Source organism: Emydura macquarii, unplaced genomic scaffold, assembly GCF_026122565.2.
Source record: "Emydura macquarii macquarii isolate MOO-44397 ecotype Brisbane River unplaced genomic scaffold, CSIRO-AGI_Emac_v2 contig_306, whole genome shotgun sequence".
NCBI lineage: Eukaryota > Metazoa > Chordata > Testudines > Chelidae > Emydura > Emydura macquarii.
The window spans coordinates 1,238,315-1,253,855 of record NW_027130443.1 but is presented as its reverse complement, the minus strand read 5'-3'; the positions used below and the strand labels follow the sequence as shown (position 1 = coordinate 1,253,855).

At 66.6% G+C, this 15,541-nt stretch overlaps 2 protein-coding genes across 2 annotated transcripts; one reads left to right on the top strand and one right to left on the bottom strand.

Annotated features, from left to right (window-relative positions):
- Window positions 1-2,872: 2,872 nt before the first annotated feature.
- On the bottom strand, window positions 2,873-6,892 carry GNB2 (G protein subunit beta 2). Its single transcript, XM_067556217.1, has 10 exons — window positions 6,660-6,892; window positions 5,910-6,021; window positions 5,608-5,646; window positions 5,391-5,497; window positions 4,949-5,012; window positions 4,454-4,616; window positions 4,233-4,299; window positions 3,885-4,086; window positions 3,368-3,584; window positions 2,873-3,195 (listed from the first exon to the last, which is right to left on the bottom strand). The coding sequence occupies exons 2-10, from the start codon at window positions 5,964-5,966 to the stop codon at window positions 3,089-3,091; spliced, it is 1,023 nt and encodes a 340-aa protein (XP_067412318.1). The 5' UTR covers window positions 5,967-6,021; window positions 6,660-6,892; the 3' UTR covers window positions 2,873-3,088.
- A 1,730-nt stretch (window positions 6,893-8,622) lies between these two features.
- Window positions 8,623-15,301, top strand: ACTL6B (actin like 6B). The gene is given in 15 exon segments (XM_067556182.1): window positions 8,623-8,740; window positions 9,253-9,329; window positions 9,454-9,619; window positions 10,117-10,217; window positions 10,404-10,501; window positions 10,952-11,046; window positions 11,357-11,463; window positions 11,613-11,634; window positions 11,637-11,701; window positions 11,845-11,906; window positions 12,095-12,209; window positions 12,567-12,647; window positions 13,115-13,210; window positions 13,565-13,651; window positions 13,962-15,301. Coding segments are annotated over 15 exon segments (1,278 nt in total). The 5' UTR covers window positions 8,623-8,715; the 3' UTR covers window positions 14,043-15,301.
- The last annotated feature ends 240 nt before the right edge of the window (window positions 15,302-15,541 follow it).

The window sequence follows — 15,541 nt, the reverse complement described above, 5'->3', positions numbered from 1 at the left end:
ACTCTGAGGTTCCATGGTTACTGTGTTAGCAGGGGTGGGGAGATCACCCCTCCTTCACCCCCACCCCCAAAACTCTCCCCCTTTGCCCGGTCAATGGATCAAAGGACACAGGACTCAGACATGACCTGATCTGGTTTTTCTCTTCCTCCCCTCCCCTGCCATCAGTCAGTATTGGCCTTTAACTGCCCTGCACGGTCAGCAGGCAATAGGCCGGTGAAGGATTTAACCCCACCCCAATGTATCCCCCCCCTCCTCCCCAAATCCCGCAGCGCTTTCTGGCCCCAGGCGGGTGATGAATCTGCCCAGGTGCGGGGCCGGTGCCTCGTCCAGCTTCAGGCCGGGGAGCCCCCTTGGGACAATCCAGCGAGGCAAGTGCTGGGCTCCTGGGTGGCGCGCCATGGTAGAGCCAGTGACTGTGCTTCAGGCTGTACCGCAGCCGACCAACCTCAATCCTGCGCTGGCCCCCACCCCTCACGTCTGCTTGGAAGACAGCCCCCCCCCCATGGACTGGTCTCGGGGGGGTCATCAAGGAGCGCCATTGCCCAGCTGCCAACTCTCCCCGCGGGTGGTGCCCGCACTGATGTCTGTGTTGAATTTGCCACAAGAATGTATTTGGAAATTCGCTGCTCTCCTACCTTCTCGCCAAGGGCTGTGGCTCGCGTTTGCTTCTCCCCTGCACCCCTGGTTTACCGTAGAGATGGCTGCAAGCCCCCCGCCCAGGAACCGTTAGCCAGCGGGGGTGAAGTTTACAAGCAAGTCCCTGAGCGATCACCCCCCCACCTGGCGTGGGCGCAATCTGACTCTGCAGGGTGAGGGAAGCAACAGTCTCCCCTAGACCATGCTGGAGAACACGGGCGGCCCTCGCAGGACAGTTCAGACACCGAATTCATGCCCGCAGGGGGCGTTTTCCCGGCTGTGTGGAAACCACCTGGTCGCCGGCCGTGATGTTTCTCTTGATTCCTGCAACATTTGCCTTATCTCCATGTGTTTGGTTTTTGTTTTGTTTTTTAAAGAAAAGGGAAAATGCCCCGGTGTCCCCCTGCTGCAGTGGGGCTGTGGGCGCAGTATTAGCTCCTCCCGCCAGCCCAGCCCTAAGGTTTATTTTTTTCTATCGAGCAATAACGAACTAAACTCAGCCGCTTTCCAGGGGCCGCTGGGCCGTGCTCCCAGCTCGGACAGCGCCAGTGTGCAGCCGAGGACCCCTCCTGCCCCAGCGCCAGGGGGAATGTCTTTGCCCTGGCCGGACTCAGGCCTGCCTGGCTGGGCCTGGCTCCCATCAGACCCTGGGGTGTTTCGGAAGCTGCCTGGTGGGGTCAAGCGGGCGGGGGCGGGGGGGGGGGAAGCAAACCCTGTTTGTGTGTGTGTGTGTCGCCCGCGTGGAATTAAATTTTGTAGCTATTTCCTGTCCCCCAACAAGGGCCCGTCTCTTTGTCGTCCCTCCCCCGCAGGCCCTTGGCCCACCGGGGCTCTCACCCCAATGGCCTGGAGCTGCTGCCAGGCATTGGGGGGGCTATTTAACCCCCCCACACACAAAAGGCACAGGGGCGTGGGAACCTTTGATGGCAGTGCCTGGTTGGGGTGGGGGGGGTCTCAGCGGGGGAACTTTGGGAGTTGGGGATTTTCTACATGGGAATGTTTTGAAAGTGGCTTGGCTTGGGGCAGGCCCCCCAAAGTGTAAAGGGGGTGGGATATTTGTGAAATCAGTACTGATAGGAGCAAGGTGGACCCCCCCACCTTTCTGAGACAGGGGTTCTCTCCCCTCTGGTTCTGCTGGAGCATGACCAAGTGTTTGTCACTGGCGCATGTGACCCCCCACCCCCGCCCGCTCCCAGGCACACCAAGCATTGGGGGGTGGGGGGGTGGCACAAGGGGCAGCCCACTCCTTTCCTCTCTTTCAATGTGCTTTTGTGGCAGGGGAGGGACTGGACGGGGGGGAGGGGAGGGCTGGCGACCTGCCCCACACAGGGCAAGGGGACTGTGTCTGGGGCCCCCCCCGGGCTGGGACAAGCCTCTCTGGGCTGCAGGAGGGGTTTTTCCTGCCCCCCCCCCCCATAGCAAGACATGGGTCGGTGACACCTGGGGTGAGGCTCCCTATGATCTGACAGGCTGGGATGTGGAGAAGGGGGGCAGGACCCCCCAACAGGGATCAGCCCAGAGGGGGAGAGTCCCCTCCCACAGCAAGGCACCAGAATTTTGAAAGGGGGGTTGGGGGCATCACCTTCCCCTACTCTACGAGGGGGGGGGGAATAGGAGCCCTCTAAAGCCAAGGATGGCTTTGCCCACCCCCCACCCCCGCCAGGGAGGGAACCCAGGAGTCCTGGCTCCCATCCCCCCCCAGAGCCAGGAGAGAACCCAGGCGTCCTGGCTCCCAACCCCCACACAGTAACGACAGAGGCCGGTATCAGTTTTGGTCGTTTACAGTTTAACACGGTGCCAGGAGCCAGCTACAAACCCCCGCGGGCAGAAACAGCCCCCCCCCCCGCTGAATGGGGTGAGCCCCCATGGTTGAGGGGGAGGGATGCTCCAGGGATTGGGAGGGAGGGGGCAGGACTGGAGGCCCACCCCCATCCTCAGAGCCAGGGGCCCATCGACCCTGCTGTGACCCCATTGAACCCCCCCCCAGGCTGCTCTTCCCCCAGCAGGCTCTGGGTGGGGGAGGGGGGTGGGAACCCGGGGCATCCCACCCACTGAGCCTCTACCCTCCAGCTGAGGGAGGGGCCATGGCTTAGGGGAAGGGCAGATCAGCCACCCCACCTCCAGGAGAGCTTTAGGAACAAGGGGGAGGGGCAGGGGGCAGAACTGGGGTATAAACCCCCCCTTCTCTGGCCTCTAACAGAGAGAAGGCCGCCCCAGCTGTCAATCACCTCATGCCCTACCCCCACATCAAAGGTCACTGCGGGACACGGGCCCCTACCCCTTCACAGGCTATTTTTCCTTTGTAATCAGGAAAAGAAAAAGAAAAGGGATGGGGCAAAAATGAAAGGAGGAGGGGCCAAAGCAGGGCTCAAGCCACACCCCCTCCCTGTTGTGGGTGGGGCTAGTGGTAGCCACGCCCCCGGCCACAGGGGTGTGTGCAGCGGGCAGGGCGCTAGTTCCAGATTTTCAGGAAGCTGTCCCAGGAGCCAGTGGCCACAGCCATGCCGTCCTCCGTCACCCCCAGGCAGCTCACCCGGTTGTCGTGGCCGGCCAGGACCCCTGCGGGAGGAGAGGGAGTGAGAGTGGGCGGGAGAGAACCCAGGCGTCTGGGCTCCCTGCCTCCCTCGAAATCACACCCCCGGCAAAGAACCCAGGCATCGGGGCTCCCCACTCCCCTCAAAACCCTGCCCCCGCCCCAGGCAGAGAACCCCGGCGTCCAGCTCAGGCTGACCTGCGCGGTCGCCCTTCATGGCGTCCCAGACGTTGCAGTTGAAGTCATCGTAGCCGGCCAGCAGCAGGCGGCCGCTACGGGAGGAGGCCACGGAGGTGATGCCGCAGATGATGTTGTCGTGCGAGTAGAGCATCAGTTCCTGGTCCGCCCGCAGGTCGAAGAGCCGGCAGGTGGCGTCGTCCGAGCCCGTGGTGAAGGCGTTCCCATTGGGGAAGAACTGGGGGGGGCGGAGGCGTTAGGGAACCCAGGCATCCGGGCTGCCCGCTCTGTCCCACCTGGCCCTACGCCGCTCCCAGAACCGGGCAGAGAACCCAGGTGTCTGGGCTCCCCTGCCTGACCCCACTGCCAGAGCCGGGCCAGGAGCCCCGGGGGGGGCTACTCACACACACGGCATTGATGTCGGACTCATGCCCAGTGAAGGTCTGTGTGTGTGGGGGGGGGTGCTCCTGGCGCTATGGGGAGGCCAAGGGAGATCGGGAGCGCTATGGGGGGGTTGAGGGGGGTCGGGAGCACTCACACACACGGCGTTGATGTCCGACTCGTGCCCGGTGAAGGTCTGCCGGCACATGCTATCCCGCACGTCCCACAGCTTGATGGAGGCGTCGCAGGCGCCGGAGACGAAGCTGCGGGCGTCGGGCGCCAGCGAGAGGCTCATCACGTCCCCGCTGTGCCCTGCGAACGTCGTCGTCTGCTGCCCCGTCTCGATGTCCCACAGTGCGCTGGGGGGGGTGGCAGGGGAGAGGCTGGGACCCCCACCGCCAGCCCCATGCCCCGCCCCCCACCACCCCTGCCCTCTGCCCCACCCCCACAGCTCCCGGCACCCCCACGCCCGCGGAGCTGGAGGGGGAGCGGAGGGGCCACTCACCAGGTGGTGTCGCCGGAGCTGGTGATGATCTGGTTGTCGTCCAGGAAGCGGCAGCAGGACAGGTAACCTGGGAGGGGGCCCGGCAAGAAGCTGGTCAGTGGCAGCGGGTGGGGGGCACAGGGCAGAGAGAGAAGCCAGGTGTCCGGGCTCCCAGCCCCCCCGCTGCAGCCACCAGACGCCTGTCCCCACCCCGAGGCGGCAGTAAAGGTCAGGGCGCTCACCCGTGTGGCCCGGCAGCTCCCGGCTGACGCGCACGTTGCCCTCACGGGTTTTCACGCTATAGATGGAGCAGATATTGTCCAGGCCACCGCAGGCCACGTAGTTCCCGGACGGGGCGTAGGCGCAGGTCATGACCCAGGACGAGCGCAGGGGGATGGCGTGGACCTGCGGGGGATGGGGGGACGCGTGGGCCCATTGCCCTGGTATCAGGCCTGCCCACACTGCTCCACCCCGGGCTCATCAACCCCGGCGTCCCCCCAGCCCTCACCACCCTGCCCTGAGCCCATCGCCCTGGCTTCAGGCCTGCCCCCCATCACCCCAGGTCCACTGCCCCCACCGCCTCGCCCCAGGCCTATTGCCCTGGTATCAGGGCTGCCCCCCCACCCCCATCACCCTTGGCATCCCACCCGCCCCAGGCCCATTGACTCCAGCATCTCACGTGCCCGCCCAACCTGTCCCAGGCCCATCACCCCGGCATCCTGACTGCCTCCCCTCACCTTATTCGTGGTGTAACTGTCCCAGATGATGAGTTTCCCATCCTGCGAGGCGCTGACCAGCAGCCTGGGGGGCGGAGACCGTGTGAGCATGGCTGGCCTGGGGGGCACATCCTACCCCCAGCCCCGGCCAGGGGGCTGCCCCACTGAGCTGATACCAACCCACGTGCTTCTAATTTACAAGACTCCACTGATGGGGGGGGAGGGGTCCACCCAGTAATTGGGGTGGGAACCCAGGAGTCCCGGCCAATCAAAATCAAAACTGCCCCGGGTCCAATGGGATAAAACATCCTCCTGCATCTGCCCAGCTGTGACCCCCTCCCCCCTGAAGTAGCTACATCTCAGTGCCAGGTGAGGGGTCCCTGTATAACCAGCTACCCTGCCCCAGAGGTAGCTGCATTTCCGTGCCGGGTGTGGGGCCCCGGCTCACCCACTCAGCTCTCACCGGGAGTCGGTGCCCCAGTGCATGGCGTAGATTTTCGCCAGGTGGCCTCTCAAGGTGCGTCTCGTCCGCATCTGGATGCGTCCCACGGGGTCCATCCCGGCTGTGATCTGGGTGGAGGGTTTGGAGAAGTGAAGGGGCGGCCCAGCCGGGGGGAAAGGGGGATGGGGCGTGCAGGCTGGGGGGCAGGTGAGGAGGATCCCAGCCCTGCATCACTCACCTGGCTCAGGGTGGAATCGCCACATGCCTTCCTCGCGTCCTGGGGGGAGACAGCGGGTTAGAATCTGAACCCCCCCCGACCCACCAGGCCTCCCCCAGAGCTGGGGAGAGAACCCAGGCGTCCTGGCTCCCAGCCCCCCCTTCGCCTGTGCACCCCTCTGCCCCCCTTTCCTGGCTGGGAGGAGTTGTGCAGCCAGCAGGAGGCGCTCTGCCCCAAGGCCCTGCTGGGGGAGCTGCATCCCACCAACGCCGCGGGGCAGGGGGCAGCCAGGACTCCTGGGTTCCGCACTGGGGGGGGCTCACCCGGATCTGGTTGCGCAGCTGCTCTGCCTCCTGGCGTAGCTGCTCCAGCTCGCTCATGGCTGCGGTGGGGGGGCGGCTCCGGGGCCGCGGCTCGGCTCAGCTGGCCAGGAACCTGCGTGGGGGGGTAGAGGGGTTAGCGGAGACCCCCAAATCCATGGCACACCTGGGCAGGGGACCCAGGCATCCTGGCTGCCATGTTCCTTTTTCCATTCTCCCACCAGTCGAGTGGGGGGAGGGGCTCCGGCGTTGGAGGGGAGGGGGGGTCTCCGTCCCCCCTCCCTCCCACTTTGTCCCCACCCCCGGGGGTGGCGGGAGGAAAATAACCCGTTGCCGGGGTGATGGGACCAGCTGGGCCCCCTCCCCCCGCCACTGATGGTTGCCAAGGCAACGGGATGGGAGCCTGGGAGCAGGTTTGGGATGGAGCGGGGGGGGGGGGGGGTTGGGAGCCCGGACGCCTGGGTTCCCCGCCCGCCCGCTGCCCCCCCCCGGGTGTCGCTGGTGGCGACTTCCTGTTCGGGCGCCGTGGCCCGGCCCGAGAGAACCCAGGCGTCCGGGCTCCCAACCCGCCCCCGCCAGATTCATCTCGCGGCCGGGGGGGGGGGTCCCTGCGGCCCCTCCCCCCCGGACGCCTGGGTCCCCTCTAGGGCTGGGAGAGGGGGGGGCCGCACCCGGGGCTCGCCAAGGGACCCAGGCGTCCGGGACCCCCCGGACTCGAGAGGAGGGGCTGGGCGGGGGGAGCTCCCCGGGTACCTGGCGCAGCCTCGTTCTGGGCGGGGCAAGGGACTCGTTTCCGCGGCTGCTCCCCTGGGCGGAAGGATCCGGCCCCCCCTCGCGCGCCGCCGCCGCCTCGCTCCCCTGCGCGCGGCCGGCCGGGACTCAGCGGCGGAGGGATCCGGCCCCCTCCCTTCTCCTCCCCCGCCAGCACCGGGGTGATGCGGTGGCCGGCGGCCGCGCCCAGAGCCCGGCGCAGACCAAGTGCAGGGGTAGCGGGGGGTGGGAGCTACCAACTCAACTAATTGCGTGGGCGAAGAATGAAACCATCTCCATTCTAGGGGAGATGGGAAGGGAGATACCAACTCACTGGCGGGGGGTGTCAGGGCGAGGCCAACTCCCAAAAGCGGGGTATAGAAGGGAGAGATGGCGGAGGGTGAGACCATCTCCCAGAGAACGGGAGATACCACCTCATTGCTGGGGTGCAGGGAAGAACTATCTCCCAGATTTGGGGGGGGAAATGACGTACGGATGGGAGATACCAACGCCTTTCCTGGGAGGAGAAGTAAGAGATCATCTTCCGGAGGCGGGGCAGTACAGACGGGAGATACCAACTCACTTCTGGAGGGGCAGGAGGAGACCAACGCCAAAAAGGGGGGTATGGATGGGAGATACCAACTCACTTCCGGGGGTGGGCAGAGTGATATCAACCCCTGAAAGGGCGGCGGGGGATAAGGATGGGAGATACCAATCCTTACAGTGGGTCGTACCAACTGCGAAGGAGGAGACGGGGAGACTGCACCAGCTACAAAGGCTGGGCTGTACCAAGTCCCTGTTCAAATGGGGAACGCCCCAGCCACACACCCTCCTTGGCCAGGCTGGGCTCAGCACGGGGCAGGTCTCACTGATCAACTTTTCACTGTCTGCCTGGAAAGCCCCAGCCCCTCCCCCAGCCGGGAAGAGAACCCAGGAGTCCTGGCTCCCAGCACCCCCCCCCCTCCCGCTCTAACCACTAGACCCCACTCCCCTCCCACAACCAGGGAAAAAACCCAGGCATCCTGGTTCCCAGCCCCCCCTCCCGCCTGCCCCCATCACGCATCTCACGACCCAGCGGAGCGGGGAGGGTTACCTGGCGCTGTCCCTCCCACACACACACTGGGATGCTGGGGGCGATGCGGCTGGTCCGGCCGATGCGGGAGACGCCCCCCTCCCCGCCCCAGCAGGAAGGATTAATCCCTGAGCGCTGGGGCAGGCAGGGCGTGGGTCGGGCGGAGGGACGGAGCGTCAGCCGGGATTTGGCGTGCGCGGATGGCAGCCAATCCTGGGTGCTGGGGCGGGGGGGAAGGAGTGGGGGACCCCTCCCCTGTCCATCCATCACCAGGTGCTGCTGCTACCAAGGGAGCGGGGTGGGGGGTCCTTTTCCTGGACGATGTCACACACCCCCCGTCAACGGGGCTGAGGCAAAGAATAGGGACCGACCCCGAGAGAAACCAGGAGTCCTGGCTCCCAGCCCCCCCTGCTCTAACCCACCACACACCCTCTCCCCTCCCAGAGCCGGGGAGAGAACCCAGGTGTCCTGGTTCCCCCTGCTGAGTTCGGGCTCGGCCCCCGTATAGGGGAATGTAGGATGGGGGGCTCGATAGCTCGTGCGGGGGTAGGCTGGATGGACAGGGGGCGTGAGGGGATGGGTGGACAGAGGGGTGGTGAGGGATGGATAGAGGGGTGCGTAGAGGGAGGGGGAATGGCAGCCAGGACTCCTGGGTTCTTTCCCCGGCTCCGAGAGGAGAAGGGTGAAACCGTGGCGTGGGGGGAAACTGCCTGAGCTTCCCCCCCAAAATAAATATTCCTCCCCCGACACTAATACGAGTCCGCCCCGGCTCCTTTAAGAGAGCCCCAGATTGTCACTTATTGTCTGTGCTATTGGCCAATCCGGGGCGGCCTGGAGAGGGGGGGTGCAGCCTGTGATTGGCTGGCATGAAAGCTCCCCCCACCATTGCACCTCTGTCTCCATCGCCCCCCCATGGTCGCTGTCCAGCTGCCTGGGTGCTGAATCCCCCCCAGGATCTGCACGGGGGCAAGGGGTGCCGGAGCCAGGATGAGTGGGGGGGTCTATGGAGGAGGTAAGGGGGCCTCCCTAGTCTATCTAGGCATGAATCGCACCATCGGCATGCGGCTCCCAGGGGGCGCCGGGCTGCAAGGGGCCGGGAGGGTCTCCCTGGGAGGGGCGCCCGCCCCTGGTGCTTAGGACTGGCCCCAGGACTCGCCACGTGAACCCCGACGTCCGGGCACGTTCCCTGCCTGGGTGCATTCAGTTTGATCTGGGAAGCTCTTCCCTGCCCAGACCCCTCCTCCCACCATTGCTGGGTGGTCCTTGAACACGGGCCGTGGCCCTTCCCAGAGGTGGCCGCATCTCAGCACTGGGCGAGGGGTTCCTGGATAACCAGGCGCCCCCAGCCCAGAGGTGGCCGCATATTAGTGCTGGGCGAGGGGTCCCTGGATAACCAGCTGTCCTGCCCCAGAGGTGGCTGCATCTCAGCGCCGGGCGAGGGGACCCCGTATAACCGGCCACCCTGCCCCAGAGCTGGCCGCACCTGTGGTCGGTGCTGACCGTCACGCTGCCTCTCTGTCCCAGATGAGGTGGGGGCGCTCGTCTTCGATATCGGCTCGTTCTCCGTCCGCGCCGGCTATGCCGGGGAAGATTGCCCCAAGGTACGTAGGCCCCCCCCCCCCCCCCGCCTTTCCCCCGCACATCCCCTGCCCTGGGGCCGGAGGGCAGCCGGCTCCCCGCGGTGGGGACTGGCCCCGAGGCTCACCCCCCCCCCCCGTGTCGCAGGCGGATTTCCCCACCACGGTGGGGCTGCTGGCCCCCGAGGAGGCGGCGCTGGAGCTGGACGGGGAGAAGGAGAAGAAGCCGGGGAAGGTTTATTACATCGACACCAACTCGCTGCACGTGCCGCGCGAGAACACCGAGGTCCTGTCGCCGCTCAAGAACGGCATGAGTGAGTGTCTGGCCCCAGGGGACCCCCCCCCGGCCCTGCCCCTGCCACGGGCCCGGCCACGCCCCCTGTCATGGACCCGGCCACGCCCCCTGCCACAGACACATACCAGGCCACGACCCCGCGCACGGGCCTGGCCACGCCCCCCGCCAAGGACATGGCCACGCCCTCTTTCTCAGACCCGGCCACGCCCTCTGCCACGGACCCGGCCACGCCCCCTGCCACAGACACAGACCAGGCCACGACCCCGCGCACGGGCCTGGCCACGCCCCCCGCCACGGACATGGCCACGCCCCCTTTCTCAGAGCCGGCCACGCCCTCTGCCACGGACCCGGCCACGCCCCCCTCCCGGCGTGGCTACTCCACCACCCACGGGCACCCCCGCATGGGGCAGGCGGGCTGGGGGCGGCCAGTGGGTTGGTGCCAGCTTAACTGACCCCCCCTCACTCTCTGTGTCTCTCCCTCCCCTCCCCCGTGTCCTCCCCACCGCCGGCCCCCAGTCGAGGACTGGGATTGTTTCCAGGCCATCCTGGACCACACCTACAGCAAACACGTCAAGTCGGAACCGGGCCTGCACCCCGTGCTCATGTCGGAGGCGCCGGTAGGTCCCCCCTGCACCCCGAAACCATGGCACCCCCTGCACCTCCCATCTCCCCATCCCGGCCTGCACCCCGTGCTCCTCGGCTGTGCCCCGCACCCCGCACCCCCGCACCCCGCAGGGCATTTCCTAACGCCCCCCACCGGCCCCCCAGCCCCCCGCGCCCCACCGCCCCTCTCTCTCCCGCAGTGGAACACCCGGGCCAAGCGGGAGAAGCTGACCGAGCTGGTGTTCGAGACCTACGGCATCCCGGCCTTCTTCCTCTGCAAGACCGCCGTACTCACCGCGTATCCTGGGGGGCAGCGGGCTGGAGGGCTGGAGGTTGGGGGGCAGGCGATCGTGGGGGGGGGGCTGGTGGAAAGCTGCAGGACTGGCGGGTTGGACAGGAGATGTAGGGGGCTGGAGGGGGGGTCGGGGGCTGCAAGGGGGGTCGTGACGGATCTGGGGGTCTGGAGGGGGGGCAGGTGATCGGGGAGGCTGGAGGGGGGGCTGGTGGGAGAGGTGAAGGTCTGGCGGGCAGGGGAGAGGTGTGGGGGGCTAGGAGGGGGCTGGAGAGGAGCTGGGCAGGGACTGGGGGGCTACAGGGAAGAGGTGGCGGGCTGGAGGGAGAAAGGGGGGCCCTGGCCCATGTGGCACGGGGGGGGGGGCACAGGCACTCGCTCTGGTGGCAGGGAGTCCCGCAGGCCCCAGTGGCCGTCTTAACCCCCTTGACCCGCCCCCGCCCCCCCGGAGCCCAGATTTGCCAACGGCCGCAGCACGGGGCTGGTGCTGGACAGTGGGGCGACCCACACCACGGCCATCCCGGTGCACGACGGGTACATCCTGCAGCAAGGTACGCGCCGCCCGGACACCTGGGTTCTCTCCCCGCCTCTGGAAAGGGGGGGAGCGGTGGTTAGAGCGGGTGGGGGGGGCTGGGAGCCAGGACTCCTGGGTTCTCTCCCCAGCTCTGGGAGTGGGGTCTAGTGATCAGAGCAGGGGGGACTGAGTGCCAGGACTCCTGGGTTCTCTCCCTGTCTCTGGGAGGAGGGCTGGGTGTCAGGACTCCTGAGTTCTCGCCCCGGCTCGGGAAGGGAGGGGGCTCTGGTGGGGCGGGGCCGGGAGCCGGACGCCTGGGTTCATTCCCGCTGCGTGGCGGGTTCCAGGCATCGTGAAGTCCCCGCTGGCCGGCGATTTCATCGCCATGCAGTGCCGGGAGCTCTTCCAGGAGATGAACATCGACATCGTCCCGCCCTACATGAGCGCCGCCAAGGTGCGGGGGGGGGGGCGCGGGAGATGTGGGGCTGTGCCGGGGGGGGGGGCGGTGGAGGGGAGGCCGAGGACAAAGGGGATTTAGGGGCGATGGGGGGGGGCCGGGAACTCTGGCTCACGGCGGCCCCCCCCCATCTTTCTCCCCCCCAGGACCCCGTGCGCGAGGGGGCCCCCCCAACTGGAAGAAGAAGGAGAAGCTGCCCCTGGTCTCCAAGTCCTGGCACAACTACACCTGCAACGTAAGGGGGCTGCCCGGACGCCTGGGTTCTCTCCCCGGCTCTGGGAGGGGAGGGGGGCGTGGTGGGTTAGAAGTGGGGGCTGGGAGCCCGGACGCCTGGGTTCTCTCCCCGGTCACTGACCCGCACCCCCCCCCCCCCGGCAGGAGGTGATCCAGGATTTCCAGGCTTCGGTGCTGCAGGTCTCGGACTCGCCCTATGATGAACAGTGAGTGCGAGGGGTGGGGGGGGGGGGAGCCCGGGGTGCTGTGGGGGGAGGAAGGGGGGGATGGGCCTTGCCAGAGGGAGGGGGATGGGCACTCATGGTGGGGTGTCTCTAAGGGGAGGGGCAGTGGGGGAAAACCCCTCCCACGCTGACCGAGCCGGGGTGGTGCCCCCCCCCGCTCCCCCCTGCAGGGTGGCGGCCCAGATGCCCACGGTGCACTACGAGATGCCCAACGGCTACAACACGGACTATGGGGCCGAGCGGCTGCGCATCCCTGAGGGGCTCTTCGACCCCTCCAACGTCAAGGTGGGTGCCCCCCGCCCCCCCACCAGAGCGGCTCCCAGCCCCCCCCTCACCACTAGCCCCCCACTCTCCTCCCGGAGCCGGGGAGAGAACCCGGGTGTCCTGCCTCCCAGCTCCAAACCACTGGGCCCTGTTCCCGGAACCCCCACCTTTTCATCACTCCCTGCCTCAGTTTCCCCCCCGGGGGGCACCTTCTCCAGGGAGGAGCTGGGAGCCATGGGGCTGGTGTGTGAGAGGATCGTATGGGTCCCTTCTGACCTTGGAGTCTATGAGTTTCTGGGATGGGGGAAGGGGCCAGCAGGGAGGGAGAAGAGCCCCCCCACTAAGTGCCCTCCCCCCCAACTCTGTCCCCTCCTCCAGGGCCTGTCTGGTAACACCATGCTGGGTGTGGGGCACGTGGTGACCACCAGCATCGGCATGTGTGACATCGACATCAGGCCGGTGCGTCGCCTTGCGGGCCAGAGACCCCGAGAGACCCCGAGAGACCCCCGCAAGGGCAGCCACATGGGGCGGGATGCCAGGGTAGATGGGCCCCTGTGGGAGGGGGATCGGGGCAGGGAGGTGGGACACCAGGGTGGATGGGCCCGTAGGGGGTGATTGGGGTAGGGGGTGGGATGCTGGGGTAGATGGGCGGGGGGGAGATTGGGGTGGGACGCCGGGGTAGATGGGCCCGTGGGGCGAGATCGGGGTGGCAGGCCGGACGCCGGGGTAGATGGGCCCGTGGGGCGAGATCGGGGTGGCAGGCTGGACGCCGGGGTAGATGGGCCCGTGGGGCGAGATCGGGGTGGCAGGCCGGACGCCGGGGTAGATGGGCCCGTGGGGCGAGATCGGGGTGGCAGGCCGGATGCCCGGGTACATGGGCCCGTGGGGGGAGATCCAACACTAACCGTCTCCCCTTGACCCCCCAGGGTCTCTATGGCAGCGTCATTGTGACTGGGGGCAACACGCTGCTGCAGGGCTTCACTGACCGGCTGAACCGCGAGTTGTCGCAGAAAACACCCCCTGTGAGTGTGTCAGTGCGTATGTCAGTGCGTCTGTGTGTGTCTGTGTGGGCATGTGTGTGCCTGTGTGAGTGTCTGTGCCTGTGTGTGTCTGTGCATGTGTGTGTCTGTGTGGGAGTGTGTGTGTGTCTGTGCATGTGTGTGTCTGCGCATGAGTGTGTGTGTCTGCGCATGAGTGTGTGTGTGTGCCTGGGTGTGTCAGTGTGAGTGTGTGTCTATGCATGTGTGTGTGTGTCTGTGTGAGCCGCACTGCCCCCTGCTGACCTGCGTGTGCCTGCACGTCCCTGGGTATGCGTGGCTCCGGGGCTGGCCAGCGGGGGGTCCCCTGCCCACGCTCTGCCCCTCTCTGCCCCCCAGAGCATGCGCCTCAAACTCATCGCCAGCAACAGTACCATGGAGCGGAGATTCAGCCCCTGGATTGGGGGCTCCATCCTGGCCTCCTTGGTGAGTGACCCCCCACCTCGGGGCGGCCGGACACCTGGGTTCTCTCCCCGGTGCTGGGAGGGGAGGGGAGCCTAGTGGTCAGAGCAGGGGGGACTGGGAGCCCAGACATTTGGGTTCTCTCCTGGCACTGGGTGGGAAGTGGGGGCTAGTGGTTAGAGCTGGGGGTGGGCAGGGGACGGGCTGGGAGCCTGGATGTCTGGGTTCTCTCCTGGTGCTGGGAGGGGAGTGGGGGCTAGTGGTTAGAGCAGGGAGGTGGGCAGGGGGGAGGGGATCCCGGACGCCTGGGTTCTATCCCGGTCTCTCTTTGCAGGGCACCTTTCAGCAGATGTGGATCTCCAAGCAGGAGTACGAGGAAGGCGGGAAGCAATGTGTGGAGCGGAAATGCCCCTGATGCAGCCAGCGCCCCCGCTGGCCTGGCGTCTGACCCCCCGGTCAGCTCCCCCCAGCTCTGGCCTGCCACTCATGCAGCTGTGTTTTGAACCATCATGCTCACAACACCTTTGGCGGGGGGGGCCAGATGTGAAAAAGTCCCCCCCCCATCCTTGTCCTATGTGCTTTCATTATTACCCCCTCCCCTCCCAGAGCCAGGGAGAGAACCCAGGCGTCCTGGCTCCCAGCGTCCACACCCCCCGCTCCATTACAGACATGGGCTAGAGCAAAGCACAGAGGAGGGCAGTGGGGTGGCGGGGTCCCCAATTCACGTGGGTGCTGTCAGAGGGAGGGGGGCTGCAGTCAGAGTCTGGGGAGTCCCGGAGCCGGGGTTGCCCCCCTGACGTTCAGAGGGAGAATCGAGTACCCCCAGTTCTTCCCCTGCTCCCCCACCAGTCACGGCCTGTCACTGGCTGTGTCCTACCCCTCCACCCCAGAGCCACCCCCCAGCTGTCCAACCCCCAATTCATCCGTTTGTTTCGTGTTCCCGGGCACGTCTGGGGCGCTGGGGAATGTCTCACAATAAATGTCCCAGAAGGGCACCAGTCAAATCTTCAGCATGCCTTCTATCTGCGTAAGGAACCCAGGCGTCCTGGCTCCCAGCCCCCCCGCTGTAACCACTAGCCCCCACTTCCCTCCCAGAGCCGGAGAGAGCGTCCAATCTGCCCCAGGCCAGGATATGGCTGGCTCAAGGGGGCAGGAAATGGGACACAGGGCCTGACTCATCTAGGGGGCGCTGGCCCCGATGTGGGGAGGGGTGTGTTGCCAGGTGCTGGGTTGTTTGTATTTACTGCCCCATGGGTGGCTGTGACCTTTGGGTCTGAGTGGAACAGGTTTGCCTTGCCATGGCTCGTGCCCTTATCTCCTGCTGGGGGTTCCCTGGACATTTGCTGATGCATTCCCTGCCCCCCCGTCAATCCCCTGCCTGCTCCCTCCCAAGGCTGCATCTGACCCACGGCCGCCCCACGAGGGACCCCAGGCCTTGACAGCTCCCTGGCCTCTGGGGAAGGGGGGGTTGGGTTCTTTGCTGTCCCGTCCCCCTCCATCACACAACCCCTCCTTGGGTGGCTTCCTGACCAGTAGTGCTGGAGGTCAGCTAGTTACAGCCAAAGCAGTTCACACCTCTGCGAGCGACTGGCCGAGGCTCTCAGCAGAGCTAGGCAGCATCACCGAGCCGGGGCTCCCCGGTGACCCGAGAGTTGCGTTTCTGGAGCTCTAGGCCACATCGACAAACACCGCCCCCACGCCTTCAGGCATACAGCTGGCCAGCTGGTGCACACGCTCTCTCTCTCCCCCCAGCTGGTCTGTGACTCAGGCAAACCCACGGGGCAGAAGGGCAACGGTGGGGTTGGCCCGTGGGACACCTGGCGTCCTCCATTCAGCTTGGTCCCCCCCCCCACTGGGCAATCTGCTCACCCACCTCCCACATGCCTCAGTTTCCCCTCCTGCCCTTGGTCTGTG